The sequence below is a fragment of the Brachyistius frenatus genome, unplaced genomic scaffold (assembly GCF_029030835.1).
Source record: "Brachyistius frenatus isolate BFR_SWC_R1_liver_20210118 unplaced genomic scaffold, ASM2903083v1 Contig_32, whole genome shotgun sequence".
Lineage (NCBI taxonomy): Eukaryota > Metazoa > Chordata > Actinopteri > Embiotocidae > Brachyistius > Brachyistius frenatus.
The window spans coordinates 3,718,557-3,738,020 of record NW_027210631.1 but is presented as its reverse complement, the minus strand read 5'-3'; the positions used below and the strand labels follow the sequence as shown (position 1 = coordinate 3,738,020).

Below are 19,464 nucleotides of genomic sequence, written 5' to 3'. Positions count from 1 at the left end.
TATGGTAAAGAAAACACAAATTTAAATCGAGCTTGTCTTGCTATCAGTCATAGAAGAGAGGAAACACATTCTTTGAATACATCAAACCATCGTTTTTCTACAGAGGTGCATATGGAGGCGTCTCAGACAGATTTGGTTTAGCCGTATTTTATTCCTGTGAAGGCACTGACAAACAAGATTTCCCTGTCTGTCCAATTTATTCGAGCTAAAGTGGTGTGTTTCTCCCTCGAGGCGCTGAAGCATGACAGCAACCAGTTAGGAAGTTAACAATGCATTCAGTGGGTCAGTGAAAGGCTGACAGGGCACCAGCGGGGCACCGGGAGGGCTAAAGCCCAGCTCGTTAGCTCTCTCCTACACACAAACACTAACACAGAGCCTCTCTATAAGAGTAGCACTCTCAAACATTAGCTATTAAATTGTGTTTTGCTTTTGATTGGTTTTTTTTTATGGAATTATTTTACCTCCCGAAGCTTATAGCTTCACCTAAAGGGGAAAACAGCAACCCTGGCTTTGTTGGAGGTAAAAAAATATATATATAATTTTTTTTAAATAGCCTAGCAGTACCTTTTAAAGCCCAGCAATTAATAAGTTGTATCTCATTTGCCTCATATTGTAACTTAGTAAAGCACTAACTGATGTGAGATTTTTTTTCAAACGCGTCGGTTATTGTTCAGAAAATACAACCGTTTCCAAAAAAATTGGGACGCTGTGTAAAATGAGAAATAAAAACAGATTGTAATGATTTAAAAATTGTGTCTCATTCAGTTGAAAATAGACCAAAGACATATCAAATGTTAAAACTGAGAAATTGTATTGTTTGCTAAAAGAAAATATATGCTCATTTTAATAAGTTTCAAAGAAGTTGGCACAGGGGCACGTTTACCACCGTGCTGCACCACTTTTTCTTTTAACAACATTCTGGAAACATTTGGGAGTTGCTGAACTGAGCCAGTTCCAAAACAGGCACCTAATAACACTTAATAAGAAGTTTTCCACTTTGAATAAGCTGGCAAGGTGAACGCACTTCAGAAAGGTGGAATGAAACTGTTTATTTGTCCTTGAAGCTGAATGAAAAGATGCAAAGTCAAGTTTCTCCCTGAAAATAACTGCATTTGGTTTTATTTGTTGATGCCGTGTAATGAAAGGTCGCCGTCAGTTCAAAGCACAGTGTTCAGAGATGCTGCGTCATTTCATGTTTGAAAAGAAGCATGTTCAAAGAATTTCCCGGCTCACCATGAGTGTTTCGGTTAAGTGGATCTTTGTGGATGAGGCTGGGCTCATCTGTAGAAGCCTATAGTCTCCCCTCAGATATGGGGATCATGTAAGACTACTTATCTGAGACTTAACCTTCAGTACAAAGGTAGCCTTGAAGATCAAAAAGCAGCTTACAGCCCATAATTCCAACAATACTGATTCAGAATAACAACAGCAGCCGGGCTGAAGGCTGGAAAATGACCGTCTGCTGTCTGTTACATTTAGTCTAATTTTTTGAATAATTTTGTCTCAGAACGAGATCGAGATGCTGAAAGCGGAAAACGACCGCCTCAAGTCCAGCGGGAACGCCACGCCGACCACCACGCCCGTCAAGACGGCCCGGCCGCCCTCCGAGACGTCCAGCACCTCCTCGTCCTCCTCACGTCAGTCCTTGGGGCTGTCTCTCAATAACCTCAACATCACCGACACCATCATGTCAGGTCAGTTCAGTAGCAGCATTGCTGTGTGGCGCGTGTCCATCTGTAGTGTCTAAACATCCAGCAGTTTGCTGTGAGCAGTGAGAGAAGTAAGAATGAAATAACAAAAACAAAGAGATAACAAAATATTTTTTTGTTTTAGAAAAAGAACACGGGTTTTTTTGGGCCTTCAAAAATAAATGTATTATTCATCCTTTGAGAGCTAAACCTCAACCCACGGCCTCGTCAGTGTTATACTTGTCTTTTTTAGCTAAGCCTCAGTTTATAGTCTGCTGTTCCTCTCAGGGCAGACGTATTTTTCTGCAGCATCAAGTTGGATTAGCTCTCTTCATACTTGCCTCAGTAAATGCGAGAGAATTGTGTTTGCGCAGTGAAATGATCCGGAGGAGCTGCATGAAATGATGAAATATCTGCCCTCCCTACTGCGAGGGTTCGCAGCAGAGCGGGACCCCATTACATAAACACAGACACGCAAACACGCCAAGAATCCTTCCAGGCCTGGTGGTGCGTCGGAGAAGTGGAGGAGTTTGTCCCTCTCACTTGTCCTGTAATTAACATAGAAGGCGCAGCTCCCCTCCGAGGACCCGGGCCCTCGTTAATTGACGGCGGGATGAGCCAAGAGCAGTGACGCGTGGGAAGATGAGTGGGCCAACGGGCCGTTATCACCCCAACACAGATCCCTCAGCTGAGGGAAGCCAGCCGAATACAAAGTACCCCCTTCCACTCTCCAAAATGGGATCTGAGAAAAAGAGAATGAAGACAGACTGAGGAAGAGAGTTGTTGATGGTTTGGCAGGGAATTGATGTCAAAGGTTAGAGGTGGCAGGAAACTTAAGATACAGCTGCATACGAGGCTGTGGCTCAGACGGTAGAGTGGGTTGAACACTAATCGGAAGGTTGGTGGTTCGATCCCCAGCTCCTCCTGTCCACATGCCTAAGTGTCCTTGAGCAAGACACTGAACCCTAAGTTGCTCCCGATGGTGTACCATCGGTGTGTGAATGTTCTCCTGATGGCGGCACCTTGCGTGGTGATCTGTCTCATTAGTGTGTGGATGGGTGAATGGAAAAACATGTTAAAGCGCTTTGAGACCAAAAGTTGATAAAGCGCTGTACAAGTACAGACCATTTACGACATAAATGTTGGTGGAGACCAAAACAGAACAGAGGACAGGTCAATTCCCTTTGATTTGTATGGCGCCAAATCACAACACAATTTATTTCAGGGCACTTCACAAAATAAAGTCCTTACAACAGAACTTTACAACATTATCCAGAGGAACCCAACGATTCAACAATTCCCACGAGCAACAGCTGGGAGGAAAAAACTGCCCTTTATCAGGAGAAAAAAGCTCCAACAGAACCAGGCTCAGAGGTGGCAGGCCGTCTGCCTCAGTATTAAACATATGTAATGTAATGCAAGACATACAGCAGACTTTTAAAACAACCATTTAACAGCGTGAAATATGAACTAAATAAGAAAACAGATTGTTTGACGTACAGTGAAAACGACCTGGCAGGCCAACGGTGTGTGTGTGTGAGGGGAGGGGGGGGGTAAATCTCCTCCTGAGCGTCCACCAGGGTGACAGAGGTCAGGTGCAGTGATTTCAGGTTGCATAAGATATTGTATCTTGTGATTAACAGTTCTCTATCTTCTGGATGTGTAAATAGGTCAATGTTTTGGACAAAGTAGGCAAAAAAAAAAAATCATACATCTTGGGTTTAAATTGTATCAACTTGGCAGTGCAGCAAGCTGAAAACAGAGGTGACCCGATTCAGTGTCTTCATATGAAAAATGTCATCAAGATGCTCATCAAATATGAAAATATTAATGCTCTTTAAACAGTCATACAGGTCAAAAAGTCCTCCAGATCTTCTGTCTTGCAAACTGATGACCAGACAAACAGCTCTGTTGTTACTTTGCCTGCTGATGTTTCTCTGCCAAATATAAAACCTGTTGGGAGGTTTTTACGCTGAGTAGTTAAAATCTATGACTTCAAGCTGCTCTTCTTGGTTACTAATCGTTTCCCACCCTTCTGCCTCGTCCTCTGTTAACGACTGCGCATCAATTCTTCTACTAGAAACACCTCAAATGAACTTCCTCCTATTGAATAGTTTCTAATCTCCATTTATTCTTCTGTCTCCAAAAGATCGTCTGCAGATTGTGCTCCGTTTAATTTCCTTTCTTACATTACCATTCTGTGCACTCTCAAGAAATTGGCCAGCATGACAACATTGATTTAATGTAAAAGTAATTATCACATGAAAGAAACCCATTAGCCGTGTTTTACTTTGGAGTCTGTCCATTTCCAGCTAATTTGCCGCGAGGCCGAGTGAGAGTTTGTTTGTAATGAATCAAAGCTGTGATAGATTAAAAGTTTTCCTTTCTAACATAAAGTTGTGTTTTTCAGATATTCTGCTAGATGACAGCTACGAGGGAAATCTACGCAAAGAAGGCCGCAGTGTGCGGATCGTGGTGACCATCAGCAGCGGGCCGTACTCCACCAAGGTTTGTGGATGAAGATTCCTTCAGCTGAAATCAAGGTATTGTACTGTTATTTGTTGTGACTCATGTTGTTATCTTATCAACTCCTCAGGGTACACGGCGCCAGGAGTACCTGATCGGGTCCATAGGTGTGAGCGGGAAAACCAAGTGGGACGTCCTGGATGGAGTCATTCGCCGCCTCTTTAAAGTAAGTTATTATCCCGCATTATTGCATTTCAGTCATGTGGGAACATGACAGACGTTTTTTCACTGCGGATGGTCTGATCTGATCTGAACTCTTTTGGGGATCTTTTCGGATCTTATAACAGTTGTCACGTTAACGAAAGAATAAAAACATAAGAATATAAAACATAATAAACAAGGCCGAAGTTCAAAGTCAAAGTTTTCCCGACACCATCATCAGCTGGTTTGTCTGTTTTCAGCTGCCAGTTGTTTCTGACTTAGAAAGATGTTGTGTCCTCCAACACTGTGTTAACAATAGATTGAAATTGTACTGTACTGTTAACACATTTGTGGGTATATACAATATTATAACTTTTAGATATTGATATAAAATATCTACAAAGAATATTTGCACAAGTTAAATGAGAGTTAAAGCCGATCTTGTCATGGTTCGATCCCAAACTCAAATACGAGTCCCAAAACCATCAATTTCCCTCTCCTGTTAACCTGCAGTAGTCTCGGAGGTCTCTGTATATTTAAGGCTGGTGAGCAGTGCAGTTGTTGATCCTCCACCATCCCGCCCTCTCCAGGAGTACGTGTTTCGGGTGGATCCTCTGACCAGCCTGGGTCTCAGCTCAGACAGCATCGTCTGCTACAGGATCGGCGAGGTGATTCGCTCGCACTCCTCCGAAGTGCCTGAGCTGCTGCCCTGCGGCTACCTGGTGGGCGACAACAACGTCATCAAGGTCAACCTGAAAGGTGTGTCGGCAAGGAGTTTCTATTTCAGGACGATTATGTAGAAAGCTGCCTTGGATTCATAAGGAGTGGACTGGCGCCTTATTTTACAAAACATTCATGTTCTTCTCTTCCTCCCTCCATCCTCATCGTAGGCGTGAAGGAGAACAGCATAGACAGCCTCGTGTTTGACACCCTCATCCCGAAGCCCATCATCCAGAGGTACCTGAACCTGTTGATGGAGCATCGTCGGATCATCCTCTCAGGACCCAGCGGCACCGGGAAGTCCTTCATGGCTGCCAAGCTGGCTGAGTACATCATCTCCCAGATGGGGCAGGAGGTGACTGAGCACAATGTGGCCAGCTTCAATGTGGACCAGAACTCCAGCAAGGTGAGACGAACAGAGAGGCTTCCTACTGGAATTCAAACGGTGCAGTTTATGAGTCTTTCAATTTACATTTTCACACCGGCGCAAAGCTGGTCGAAGCATGGATCCAAGTGTTTTTGCAATTTGGTGCAGCACGAGGGGCTTTTGTTTTTTGTTATATATTAGTAGTTATATATTAGTTACTTCTTCCCAAGCCAACTTAACATGGTCAGCCTGTGGAGGTGGACTCGTAGTACCATTCCTCCGGCTTGAAGTTCGAATGGCTCCTTCTTCAGCCATGAGAAACTGACCATACGCTGCACCACAGTGGTTTTAAAGGTGATGAGAGGAGCTGATTTGATTGGCCGTGATTGAATTTAGCTGTGACACACCTTCTAATGATCTATTCCTCCTACTGCAACACCCTGCACCAAACATGCATTCGCATTTGTGATCAACAAATTACAAAAACTTAGACTCTTAGATTGAAGAAAATAGAGTCCAACATTTTTTACTCACGTCTAGATATGAAATATTTTTCTTTTACTCATGAAAAGTGAATGAAACCAATTTTTCTTTACATTCCGCCAAACAGGGTTTTGGACATCACATGCAAATATAAACATATCTTCAAAGATGTCAGATTTTAGTTGTGTTTGTAGAACTCATCCTCTCTGCCTCCTCTCCTCTCTGTGTGATTGCTGAACGCTCGTACAAAAGTGCAAAAAAAAAGCCTTTCCTCTTTGATTCTGACAGACTGAATCTGCAAACTGACATTTGTTGATCAAAAGATAAAATACACCACCATTCAAATAACAGGACCCTGAATGTGACACGCATCCCAATTAGCTGTTTTTTGATCTCGTTGAAAGCAATCAAAGATGCTGTAATTTTACCCAATTTGTAGAATTTAAAAGTAAAAGTTTGTGCAGAGGAAGAAACGGAGTGTGAATACAGATTAACAAGCATTGGGAATTTTCTACTAAAACTTTAACTAATGTTATTTTACATTCTTTCACTTGTTTTTGGCTTGTATTTCAAAAACTAAATTGGCTGTAAGACCTACAGTAACATCATATATAATCATAACAATTATTTTGAAAACATTTTTCTTACATTGTCACTTTTATGATTTTTATGCTCCAAATTTGCCATCAAAACCTTCAGAAGTTCTAAGCTAAGAATGTTTTTGTTTTTCTTACCACAGGACCTGCGTCAGTACCTGTCCAACCTGGCGGAGCAGTGTAGCTCGGAGGAGACGGACACGGAGCTCCCCACCGTGGTCATCCTGGACAACCTCCACCACATCGGCTCCCTCAGCGACATATTCAACGGCTTCCTCAACTGCAAGTACCACAAATGGTGAGTCAGAGCTCCCCCTGCCCTCGAAGCCGAAACGCCTCGGAGGGACGAGTTTTTACCGTCGGACAAAGCAGGAAAAACCTTTAACAGGGGAAAAGGAGGACACCCTTCTGTACTGATTGATGCACTTATATTGCATTACAAGGCTGTACATTTTTTTTGCAAAAAACCTTATAAGCATCGGATGTTTCACGAGCAACTCCAATCACTGACATTAATTGCATGGAGTGGCGATGAATGGCTGGGGGAGATGGAGCTGAGGGACAGTTAGCGGTTGGGGGAAGGCCTTGTCGAGGATCCACTGCAGCTCCCGGGCCTCGCAGATCCCTGTGGGACCTAAGAGGGAAACGGGAGAATAATAATAATAATAATAACTCTAAAAGAGGGGGGGGGTATGGAAAACGAGAATGGACAGGTCCTTAGAGTAGGTAGGTAGGTTAATAAACGTATGACCAGAAGGAGAGTGATTGACATGTGGTCCCGCCCCCAGAATTCAGATGAAATGATTTTCAATATATAGCCATCCTTTTGGTTTTGTTTACTGATCTAATAAACAGTTTACCAGTCGAAATCCTTCTGTTGGTTGAGCCTTTGTTTTGTGAAGCGCTGTGACTGTAAGTAATCATGTGTGTTGTCTTTGTCTCCGTCCAGCCCGTATGTGATTGGAACCATGAACCAGGGAGTTTCCTCCTCTCCGAACCTCGAGCTGCACCACAACTTCAGGTTTTGACACCCTTTTATATTCAAATGTCACTCTGCCACACTCTGTAACATCATCACAGTGTTTGTCATTTCTTTATGCCACTTTTTATATATTGTGTTTGAAAGCTCGTATAGAAAAGATGTTGGTTCCCACACAGAAATTACTTGTAGTTTTATTTGCTTTGCATCATCTCACCTGTTTGATTCCAGTTCTCCATCAGCGTGTTATTTCTCACAGATTGTAACCTGAAGGCATCCTTCCAGAGGGAGGGCTGTAATTATGTCTCCCGGATAATTAGTCTCGTTAAATGAAAATGAATAGGCTGTGATGCATGTTCTGAGTGGGGATCATTTCTGCCTGCCATGTTTGACGAGCTGATGATTTGGCAAATACAATGTGATTAGGGAAAGCTCATCATAAGACAGACGTTAATTGAATGTGAATCTACACTCAGAAATATAAACGCAACACTTTTGTTTTCGCTTCCAATTTTAATAGAAGTAAAAGATTTAAGACTTCTTTATGCACTCAAAAGGTTTAGTTTTCGCTGTTTTTTCACAAATTTGTTAATAGTTGCTAATTAAACAGCCTGTTTATTGCACAGGGTGTTCCTTGGACTGGGCACAATAAAAGGCCACTCTAAAATGTGCAGTTTTATCACACAACACACTGCCACAGATGTCACAAGTGTCGAGAGAGCGTGCAGTTGGCATCCTGACTGCAGGAATGTCCACCAGAGCCGCTGCCCGTCAACCGAATGTTGATTTTGCGACCATGAGCCGTCTCCAACTTCGTTTCTGGGATTTGCAATCCATCCATCCGGCCTCACAACTGCAGACCATGTGTAACCACACACCATGTAAACCATGACCGCCCAATCTGGCTGCTTCACCTGCGAGATAACCTGAGACCAGCCGCACAGACAGCTGATGCAACAGTTGGTTACAACAACTGAAGAATTTCTGGAAAGCTCATCTGAGCGCACGTCTTCCTTCCCGGGATCTTCACCTGACTGCAGTTTGTCCTAGTAACTAACTCGAGTGTCCAAATGCTCACCTTCGATGGCATCTGACAGTTTGGAGAAGTGTTCTGTTCACGAATGAATCCCAGTGGGCGGAAAACACGTGTGGCGTCTCCTGGGTGAGCGGTATGCTGATGTGGAGGTTGAGAACAGACTGACCTGGTGGGGTTATGGCATGGGCAGGTGTGAGCTACAGAAAACAAACACGGGTGCATTTCTTTGATATAGATGCAGATAAAGATCGATGTCGTGATGAGATCTTGAGGCTAGTTGTGTGACACTCGTCCCCCGACATCACCTGATGTTGCAGAATAATAATGCACGGCACCATGTTGCAAAGGATCCGCGGTCTTGTCAATATCCAACACATCTGCACAGCTGTTGAAGAGGAGTGGACCACAATCAACAACCTGATCAACTCTGGGTGAAGAAGATGTGTTGCACTGCATGAGGCAAATGGCAGTCACAGAAGATACTGATGGTTCTCTGCCCCACTAAACACCAAGAAAACATCTCTAACTATATTTGAAATTGTGCCTATTGCTGTTTATTTCCAAGAAAAAACTGCGCATCTTAGAGTGGCCTTTTATTGTGACCAGTCCGAGGCACACTCGTGAAATAGTCATGCTCTTTAATCCTAATCTTGATGTGTCACACCTTTCAAGATGGATTAATTTGGCAAAAGTGAAGTGTTCAGTAACGGATTTCAACAAATCTGAGAGAAAAAAAACTCTTGTGAGAATACAGTAGAAGAAATATTAGATCTTGTACTTCAACTCGTGAAAAAAAATAGGAGCAGAAACTAAAGTGTGGCATTTATATTTTTATTTATACTGATGGAAGAAATGGAATTAAAAGGGTTGCTTTGATTAGAAATCTGATTTGATGTTGGGCTGATTTATTCGCTCCTCTGCTTTTGTTTCACCATCGATCGTCTGCCCTGTCGTAGGTGGGTACTGTGCACCAACCACACGGAGCCGGTCAAAGGTTTCCTGGGTCGCTTCCTGCGGCGGAAGCTGATAGAGACGGAGATCAATAAGAACATGCGCAGCAATGACCTGATTAAGATCATCGACTGGATGCCCAAGACCTGGCAGCACCTCAACGGCTTCCTGGAAGCACACAGCTCCTCCGATGTCACCATAGGTCAGCACGCACACACACACACACACACACACACACACACACACACACACACACACACACACACACACACACACACACACACACACACACACTCTCTCACTCACTCAGACTCCTGTGTCTGTACTGTTCGGTCGATACTGAAACCTCCGTTGTGTCTTCATTTAGCCACTTTCTGTCTACAGAACACACTCGTGTTCAGCTTTTGAATATTAGAGATTGTTACAGTTTCTAAATCTGAGACTGGCTCGGAATTAAATGACAGAAAATGTGATGCTCACAAAACACCAGAACAAACAGGCTGAAACAAACTAAAGGAGAAGGCCTGAACCGTGGGCCGTCGGATTTCGACATCTCTCTTAAAGTAAAGTCTAAACTAACAAAAACAAAACTCAAAACATGAATGCTGGTGACTCCAAACTTAAATCATACCTAACAGAACTGCTTATGATTGCACGGAAGTAAAGCTGATGCTGGTGGAGAGACATCGCCGCTCCTTCCCTTTCCGCTTTATAGAAAGCGGGCGACGTTTCTCAGCCAATCGGCATTAAGAGAAGAGAGTAAGACTGATGATTAGAAGAAAGATTAACCAGCACGGAGGCGATCAAACATTTCAACGTGATTGAATGTTGCTTGGATTAAATGCTACTTTATCTCCGCTCTTGTGTGTTTTACATCTGCTCGACATCTTTGGTCTCTGATCCTCTGGGCTCCTCCGTCCCTTCAGGCCCTCGTCTCTTCCTGTCCTGTCCCTTGGATGTCGAAGGTTCTCGGGTTTGGTTCACCGACCTGTGGAACTACTCTCTGGTGCCCTACCTGCTCGAGGCTGTCAGGGAGGGACTTCAGGTAAATACATGAATGTTACCGTGTGGATAAGAAGTCAAAGTTACTGCTCATATTCAATAGTCTGATAACAGTCAGAGCAGATGATACGTGATGAAGCATTGTTCCAGATTAAACCACCAAAAGCACATAAAACATTTCAAATTATTGCCAGTCTTTCTGTACTTTTGAGCTCCTCGACACTCGGCTCTTATTTTGCTGAACGGTTTTGTTCATGCATCACTGTGACTGACTCGGGTGTTAAAATGATGAGACGTGTAATGAACCTCAGGAGAAAACGATCATCACTGCACTCTCAGATTTTAATGTCACTGCATGTCACAGGCTGCAAATATATGAATAAAAATAGGTGAGCTTGGACAAATGATGTAGCTCTTTATCATAGTCGATGCTGTTGTACATTTGTAACAGCGTGCAACTCAGAAAACGACACAATTCCTGACAAAAAGTTACATTTCATGATCAAAAATGCCTTCCTCCATTATCAAAAAGCAATTCCTTGTACCACTCTCTCTCATGCATACCTCCTCTGTTTTTTACCTTCAGCTGTACGGCAAAAGAGCGGCGTGGGAGGATCCGTCCAAGTGGGTGAACGACACGTATCCGTGGAACGCCGCCTCGCTGCAGCAGGACGGCCAGTCGCTGCTGCAGCTGCGGCCGGAGGACGTCGGGTACGACGGCTACAGCTCGTCCAAGGAGGGGGCCTCGTCCAAGCAGGTGTCCCAGAGTGACACCGAGGGAGACCCGCTGGTGAGGAAGACATCCGAGGCATTAAAGAGAGATTCCTTTATTTGAGATCATTAAGAGCAAAGATGCAACAACGGTAACAACTCAGTGCTCCAGATAGGCGCCTAACATTTAACATATAATGTCTCTCTTGTTCTCTTCTGAAATATTACCCAGATCGTATGATTTAATTTAGTAAATCAAATATAAATGTATGTACAATATGCATACTTACTCATTTCAAGTAACATATCGACGGCTTTCATCAGAATCCTGTGATGAGTGTTACTGCAGCTTTTGCAAAGTGAAAAATTAAATTAATGAAGAAGCTAGTAGGCGGTATGGGCTCCTCAGCGCACACACACACACACACACACACACACACACACACACACACACACACACACAATGCAGCATCAACTATTGAAGGAGGGTAGAGAGAGAAGAAGGCAAATGGGTGGAGAGAGAATTAATTTCCATTTTATGGGTTATTGCAGCCCAAAAGGAATTAATGGGTAGTCATCCAAAAACAACTGGCTTGATTTAGCAAGTGTGTGTGTGTGTGTGTGTGTGTGTGTGTGTGTGTGTGTGTGTGTGTGTGTGTGTGTGTGTGTGTGTGTGTGTGTGTGTGTGTGTGTGTGTGTGTGTGTGTGTGTGTGTGTGTGTGTGTGTATCCAGGCGGGATCGGTCCAGAACACAGGTGTGCCGAGGTTCATTTTAGGACCACTTGAAGCGATGTGCCAGATGCAGCAGCACTTGTGCATTATTTAGACCATTAGTTCTGTTGCAGGGATGAGACGTTCTGCTGTTTCATCGTGCTGATTTAACACCAACTTTTGGAACTTTTTATCGGCATGTAAAATATAAATAGAAGTCATTACATCGAGGTGTTTCTCGGGAGTGGCAATTTTTTTTATTCTTTGAAATATAAGCATGATAAACTTTGCATGAGGAGAATACGGCAACGAGTAGAAAACGTCACTCTCAAAGCAAAACAAGATGCGCTGAGTCGTGTTTCTGTGAAAACTCTGCATCTCTTTTATTTGTGTGGAGTCAGCTGAAGTCAGTGGTTGTTGGCTGGCGGAGAGTTAAAGACACACTCACTGGCCACTTTTATTAGGTACACTTATAAATCACAATCCAAACCAAAACAACAGTACATCCGTGAATTCAAAGTCTTCAGTCAGAAAATAGATCCTTTCACTTTATATGTATTGTTAAGGCCACAGTTATAGAGGTGTCTCTGATCCCCCTTCAACCTCTGTGTCTGCAAAGTGTGTAAAGGCTAAAGCCAGCTGCTGGTCAGCTTAGCGGAGCACGAAGACTGATAACTGTGAGCCTCGCTCTACTCAGACGCACCAACATCCTTCTACCAGCTCCTCTGAAGCTCTCTAAAAACCCAAAGTTTGAACATGACAGTTTGTCATTGTGTGGTGAGTAATGTGATGGACTTATTTTTTGACTTGGGAGGATCCTGGTGTCATCACCGGTTGCCTGGCAACTGCTAGTAGAAATAAGAGGAGTGGGTGAAAGTCAGCAGTGGCAAATAAATATGATTTGCTCTTTGCTGTCCTGTTAATCACGTAAAGATCCCCCAGATTGAAATCGTAACCTTGGTGAGGTGCTCGGCAATCCTTGCCCTCAAAACGTGTTGAAGGACGTAGACCACCGATAGTGGGCCGTGAATGTCAATGAACCCGCAGTGATTCCTAAACGTCTTTGGTCCGTTATCTTATTGTGTGCTTGTGTTGCGTTTGCAGATGAACATGCTGCTACGGCTGCAGGAGGCGGCGAACTACTCCAGCACGCAGAGCTGCGACAGCGACAGCACCAGTCACCACGACGACCAGCTGGACTCCTCGTTGGAGTCGGCACTATGAGACCGAGAGCCGCGCCGGCAGGCGGACCCTCGTCCCGTGGACCCCCTGAACCTCCAGAACCTGGGGGACCTCTGAACCCTACGGTCGCTACCGGACACCCCAACAGAAGTATAATATATGGAAAGTTGTATCGTCCAAAATGCTATACCCACCATTTAAATAGAAGATGCCTATTTTTACATTATGATGGTGCAATATTAAATCAAATTATTCTATGTTTTGAAGAGTAGCCGCCAACTTGGTCCTCAGTGGTCAAAATGATATACAGTGATACATGTTGGATCATGTTCATTTTAATGACATCAAATAACAGCCAGTCCTTTTGAATGGGTGTATAACGTTTTAAGAATATAACTTTTCATATGTGTGTAGGATGTGTCCGGTAAGGGACTGAAGTTCCTCTGTGGTTCACTTCCAAGGAGTAAATCGCATTTTGTGCTCGGCTACGATGAGCCTCGGTTCACGGCATCAATTTAACGTCGGACGTCAGTCTCCAAAGTGTCCGAAAACAAAAAGAGAGCCTCAACAAAAACTGGATTTTATTTTTTAATTTTTTTTTTTTTACCCAGTTATATCTTCAGATGTTTACATTTTTGGGGGGGAGGCAGGTTCTGTTATGTCTTTCCTTGTTTACAGAGGTGCTTTTCACAAACACACATGAATGCACTTACACACGGGCAGCGGGAGACGAATGAGTTCAGGCCCTCATTAGATCAACAACCCAGCCTGCCGGAGTGTCCTTGAACAAGGCATTGTAGATCCAGCACTTCTGGGCACCCTGATCTCTGATTGTAAGTCTTTTCAGGTGATGTTACGCCCTCTGGTGGCCACGATGGATGTGTTTAAATCCAGGGCTTTTAGGCTTTTACACACAAATTGGATTCATCACAGACCATCAGATTAGTTTTATGTTTCAGCAGCTGTTTGTTGTGGTTAACTGAACTGGCTCCTCACAAGTTGTGGAGGGGAAAAGGATATGTTTTATCCTTTTTCTGAACATAAAGACACCAGACATGGAAGATTTAGTACATTTGTAAGGCCTTTACAGCCCATCAAGGATCATCATTTTTACACACACACACACACACACACACACACACACACACACACACACACACACACACACACACACACACTCATCCCTCCTGCTCTCAGCTCTCTGGTGCTGGTCTCCTGCCCTGAACCTCCTCAGTGTCAGGCACTGCCAAGCCGCTCCTCGCTGCCCCTCATTGCCAACAACAAGCACAAGGAAAGCGCATTGTCTGTGTGTCATCCAGCCACACTGCTAGTGTGAAAGAAAAACAAAACATGGAAAAGTGCCAACGGTTCCCTTTGATTCGACTGCCAAAATGTGCACACCCACAGACTTTACATCACAATGCAGAGCCGACCACGGTTGTAGACTTAGATTAAGTTGTTCTTGGCCTTCCACACAACGCGGCCTGTCGTCATTCTTTGGCTTTGAAGGCACCGTGAGAACAGCAGGTAGCTCCCCTCTGTGGTTCATCCCGGGAACAGCCAAGTTCCTTTGGCATTTCCTTTACACCTGCTTGGAGAACCACATGGTCTGCTGCAGCAGAGGAATTCAGAGGGTGGTGGGGAAGCACCACACGGACTAAAATATGAATATTATTGAACTGAGTAATGCTAACTGACTATTTAGAGACTTTTCTGGCCCTCGTTAGACGCTCTTGTTCAGCCTCTGCATCCATCTCTGTCCATGAGGTACCAAAAAAAACAAAAACAGATTCAAAAGTATTACATCTGTATAGAAGTTAACCAGATCAGCCCAAGAGCTGAATGAGGGAACAATGATATCGGTGCTTTCTCACTGCCTTAAATGTGCAAAGGTTTTGGAAGCATCCTCTGCTCCCATCGGACAGAGTGAGAAGAAGAGGCGTGAACGTGGGGTGATGGGGATCTGCTTCCTGCTACGTCGAAGATGCTGCTGCTTGTAGTCAGAAAAAAAACATCCACTTTTGATTGTTGTCCCTCCCTCTTCTGCTCTTCTCTCCGAACCGCCCCCTTTTCTTCTTTCTGACAGTTAGAGTAGAAACCAGTTGATGCTGTATTTGAATTTGACCAATATTGTAAAAACATTTTAAAAGTAAAAAAAAAAAAAAAAAAAAAAAAAAGAAGGGGGTGGGGTATTTTTTAAGTTGTTGTTTTTGCACCCAGTTGAGCTGGGCTCACTTGAACTGACAGGAGCACAACCAAACTGTTTAAGGTTTTCTAGCCTGACGAGCATGTTTTAAAGCTTTTTAAAGGGGATGCATTGAGAAGAGACCTTTACCTTTATGTATGCGTGTATTGGACGGAAGCCATTTTGAATTTTGATTGTCCTCTCTTTGTTTAACGAGTGGGTTGGTTTTGCACACTTTGAGGTCGGGGTGGGTTGTAAATACTTAAGTCTTGCACAGTGAATCAAAGATGCATCCTGCCCTGTTGATGTTACAATATGCTTAACCCGCTGAGTAAATTATTGTACTTTTGAAAACAGAGAGAAAAAAAAGAAAAGAAATGCAAAAACTCAACACGCTGTCAGAAACAGGTGTGTGTCTTGTGGTGATTGGATGTGTTGCCTATGCAGGAGGCATACGGTGTACAGTAAGAAACTGTTTTTTTTTTTTAGCTCACTAAAAGTCACAAACCGAGAAAAAATAGGCACTTCTCCAGTATTCCTCATCCTGCCATAATATTCTCCGGATCCTTCTCCGTCTTTCCTTAGAAAGCACTTCCTTCTCTGGACGTTTTAACCCCAAGCTTACCACCGTGCGAGGCTTGCTCAGCTGTCTGAGGCACTGAAGCTGACCTGACACCGTACTGTATACATTTAGCAACGACCAACTGGTGCTATTGGTCAGTCAGAATCCACCCGAGACCAAGAAGTCGCGTTGTCACCGCCTCAGGACAATCCTATCCGCTACAATCCTACCTGTGTTCAGCTTCACACGTGTCTCGGCAGCCAAGCCGCCGGTGGTTCGCACGTGTTTGCGGCCAACTCGGCCGCCCTTATATCTGCGAGGGTGTGTAAGTTGCATGCTGAGGGGGTAGTTGCCGTGGTTACAGGTGGCTCCTTACCTACACTTGACACCTGTCCAACCTATCTACACTCCCGTTGTAGGCCATTAGTTCCCAAGCTACCAGAGGTTTGACACCGTTAACAGTGTACACACCATAGTGTTGATGATCAAACGGTAATTTTTCCCACTTACACTTTGCAGTTACATCTCAGTTAAAGACCATAGCATTTACTCTGGTTTGAGAGAAAGTTTTTCTTCTTTTTGGGTGAAACATTTGTCCTTAAATGTTTTATATTTTGTACATTTGTATGTAACATATCATGTAAATAGACAGAGACAGTGATTTAACTCATCTGGAGGATTTTGTAGTCTTTGTAAAGCCCTAATAAATGGTATTTGGTGTCACACAAGCAAACAATATGCTGAGTTTTTGTCGTTTGTGTCCTTTGTAAATATCTTTGTCTGTTGGAGTGACAAGTCCATGCACCAGAGGTGGGGGACCAGACACAAACTCTTCTCAAGAGTAAGTAATGGTATCCATTGAGAAAAATACTTAGACATAGTATAATATTATTTTTATGAGGGGATGTCATTAATATTTACCTTTTTTATATTCAATATCCCCAATTAAATAGGACAACGACTACTATTGAATGCAAGAAAAATGCTTTGTTACATCGACGATAGTGGTATGATGGTGCCACACTTGAAAGTTTTGGTTTGAATGAAGCAAATGTTCAACTCTAGAGAGCATAGTCCATCATAAAAATGTGCACAAATACATAAATAAATGCACCTACCAGCAGTTTGATTACTTTAAGTTGACAACCAAGCAGCTATATCAGTAGATATAGAGTTAGTTGGAACGTTACAGTAAAAAAAAAAACTCGTTTCCAGCATGGACATCAAAGATATGAGATAAATTAGCCATTTCCTATTAAAAAAAATATATATATATATCATTACTTGGTTATTACTTATTATGACATTAAAATAGCATCGTACTGGAGAATGAGGGGACAAGAGCCCAGAGGGTAACTACTGATGTCTTTCTGACATCTAGTGTTTGGAGTGTAAAAGCATATTACTCATCAAAAGGTAATGGTCTGCAAATTATCAGAGAATTCAACAGTAAACAGACCGACATGTTAGCTTTAAAAAAAAATATTTAAAGTCACAAGTCCTGTTTTCAATTGAAAGAAAGACCAACTAAAACGGTGGAAGTTACAGCTTTCAAATAGACGTCCGGTGATTTTATTTTGAAGGACTGTGTGCTCTTCCGGGGAGCTCGCGTCTGGCAGCAACAGTAACGATGGGAAGCGGCGCGACTCCCGCGGCCGAGTCCGGAAAAGACCTGTTTAAATCTAAAGGAGCTCCGGTCTCCTTACCCAAACACTCCTACTGGTTTGACTTCTGGCTGTTTGTCCTCTTCGACATCGCGTTTTTCCTCGTCATGTATTTCGTCGTCCCGTAAGCAGGTACGTGGCGGAGGAGTTTGTAGCGAGCTGTGGGCGGCTACGGAAGTTGCTAAACTACTTGAGCTGACGTCACTCTGGGAAAAAACGCACGAGGAATTTATTCAACGATTTTAATTCCTGCAGCTTTGGGGATCGACAGCGGTGGAGTTGGGTGCCGGTTCAATTCCTCTAACCCTTGAGCTCGTCTATAATGAGTGCTGAGGTCGCAGTTACAGTAGATTGAACTGTTAGTGAAGACGAACAGAGAAAAGGTGCTGTTTTGTGATGACGTCATCGAACGTGACGTCACTGAGACAACAGACTGCGTTTTGGATGAAGGGTATATATATATATATATATATATAATACTTTGATGTACATAATGAATTCAAACGTAATGCTTTTATGTACGTAATACGTCATGAATTCAAGTATAATGCTTTTAAATACACCTGTTTTTTGTTTTTTTAAAGTATTGATGTGACAGATTTATTTTTTCCTCATCCAAACACATTAATGTTGTTTTTGTGAACACATTCCTTCATTTGTCAGGTTGGTAAAAGTGTTTCGGGGGCTGCTAGAAAATATATTTCCAAAGTCACTGTCCTCTCTTTTAGTCACAGAATGTAACAAAACAGGTTGATGTGTGTTGTCATTTCAAAGATCACATCAGATGGGTCGTTTTGTGTGAACAGAAGTCCTTAATCAAAATGTGTTTACTGTCGTATCGGGACAACAACAAAAAGGAACTGGACCTCAAATTTGTTGGAACAAGCAACTGGTTGTTATTTTGTTGGGAATGACCCAAACAATGAATTATTTATATAGTTGCCTGTCAACTTGTTTCCCTCATTAACATCAGAACTCGCATGTACTTTTATTTATTTTTATTTTGCTGGAATTATACCTTTATTTTTAAAGTACTTGTCTTTGTGACAGGGTTTTTGTCTCCTGGACTTTGGCGCTTGAAGACATGGAGCGCTGGTCCTGCCCCGCCGTCAGGAGTGCTAACCCAGCTTTGAATGAATTTAAAGTCACGTCACTGGACGTCACGTCTCAAGTTTCCACGGTTTGGACCATTAAACTGCGGGTTTCACATCCTGCCTTCATCTCGGAGAACTGGACCACAGACGGTCTTCCCACTGTGACCCGTCGTCAGTAAGCGTGGACTCTCTCTCTCTCTCTGCCTGGATGGATTCATGCCGTTTCGGTCTACAGGGGAAATTTGAAGTATTTGTATTGTTGGAAAAGTGACACGAAGACTTCTAAACTTTTATCAAATGTAAAATTATGAACATGCAAATTGTAAGCGTCACAAACTAAATGTTACCGAGTAGATTAGATCTGCTCGGTGGTTTGGTAAAGTCGTCGTTGTAACAGAGTTTATTCACACAGCTTCTATTTGAGGTATTCCAGCTTTATGTCTCCGATGTCCCCGTTGACCTGATGAGCACTTGAGTCCTGGAAAGTGAGCGGTCTTACATCTGGAAATGTATGTTCTGTCATTGTAAACCATCTGATGAATTTAGTGGGGCCTGTAAAGACACCGGAGGACATGGAGGACATGGAGGACATTCCAGCACACTGAAGTCTTACTGCTTACAGCATACTGCAAATAAAGTGTTTTGCTTACCTATTAAATGTTGACCATTTGATTTTAGTTTGACATTGTATTATAATTTAAGACTTAACTAAATACAGTATAGTCTAATGTCCATTTAATCATTTGGTTAATATATTTATTTACAATACACAACTACCAACCATTACCACAGTGTTAAGTTTACCTTGATAGAAAGACATTTATTTATTTAAGAGCACATGTTTCCCTCAAGGATCAGCCAATTAT

The 19,464-nt window shown here is 43.0% G+C and overlaps 1 protein-coding gene and 1 long non-coding RNA gene across 6 annotated transcripts in view; both read left to right on the top strand.

The window, feature by feature from the left end:
• Nucleotides 1–15,634, top strand: part of nav3 (neuron navigator 3) — a 212,302-nt gene extending 196,668 nt beyond the window's left edge. For all 5 annotated transcript variants that reach the window (XM_069700178.1, XM_069700177.1, XM_069700175.1 and 2 more), the window contains 11 exons: nucleotides 1,508–1,694; nucleotides 4,099–4,196; nucleotides 4,285–4,380; nucleotides 4,946–5,114; nucleotides 5,246–5,481; nucleotides 6,665–6,819; nucleotides 7,471–7,542; nucleotides 9,493–9,689; nucleotides 10,414–10,532; nucleotides 11,076–11,279; nucleotides 13,016–15,634. In XM_069700178.1, the coding sequence (XP_069556279.1) occupies nucleotides 1,508–1,694; nucleotides 4,099–4,196; nucleotides 4,285–4,380; nucleotides 4,946–5,114; nucleotides 5,246–5,481; nucleotides 6,665–6,819; nucleotides 7,471–7,542; nucleotides 9,493–9,689; nucleotides 10,414–10,532; nucleotides 11,076–11,279; nucleotides 13,016–13,135 (1,653 nt within the window). In that variant the 3' untranslated portion in view covers nucleotides 13,136–15,634. The remainder of the gene's footprint in view (nucleotides 1–1,507; nucleotides 1,695–4,098; nucleotides 4,197–4,284; nucleotides 4,381–4,945; nucleotides 5,115–5,245; nucleotides 5,482–6,664; nucleotides 6,820–7,470; nucleotides 7,543–9,492; nucleotides 9,690–10,413; nucleotides 10,533–11,075; nucleotides 11,280–13,015) is intronic.
• Nucleotides 15,635–17,444: 1,810 nt separating this feature from the next.
• LOC138621840 (uncharacterized) lies at nucleotides 17,445–19,256 on the top strand. The gene is made up of 2 exons (XR_011310969.1): nucleotides 17,445–17,636; nucleotides 18,555–19,256. It is a non-coding gene; the product is annotated as an uncharacterized lncRNA (long non-coding RNA).
• The last annotated feature ends 208 nt before the right edge of the window (nucleotides 19,257–19,464 follow it).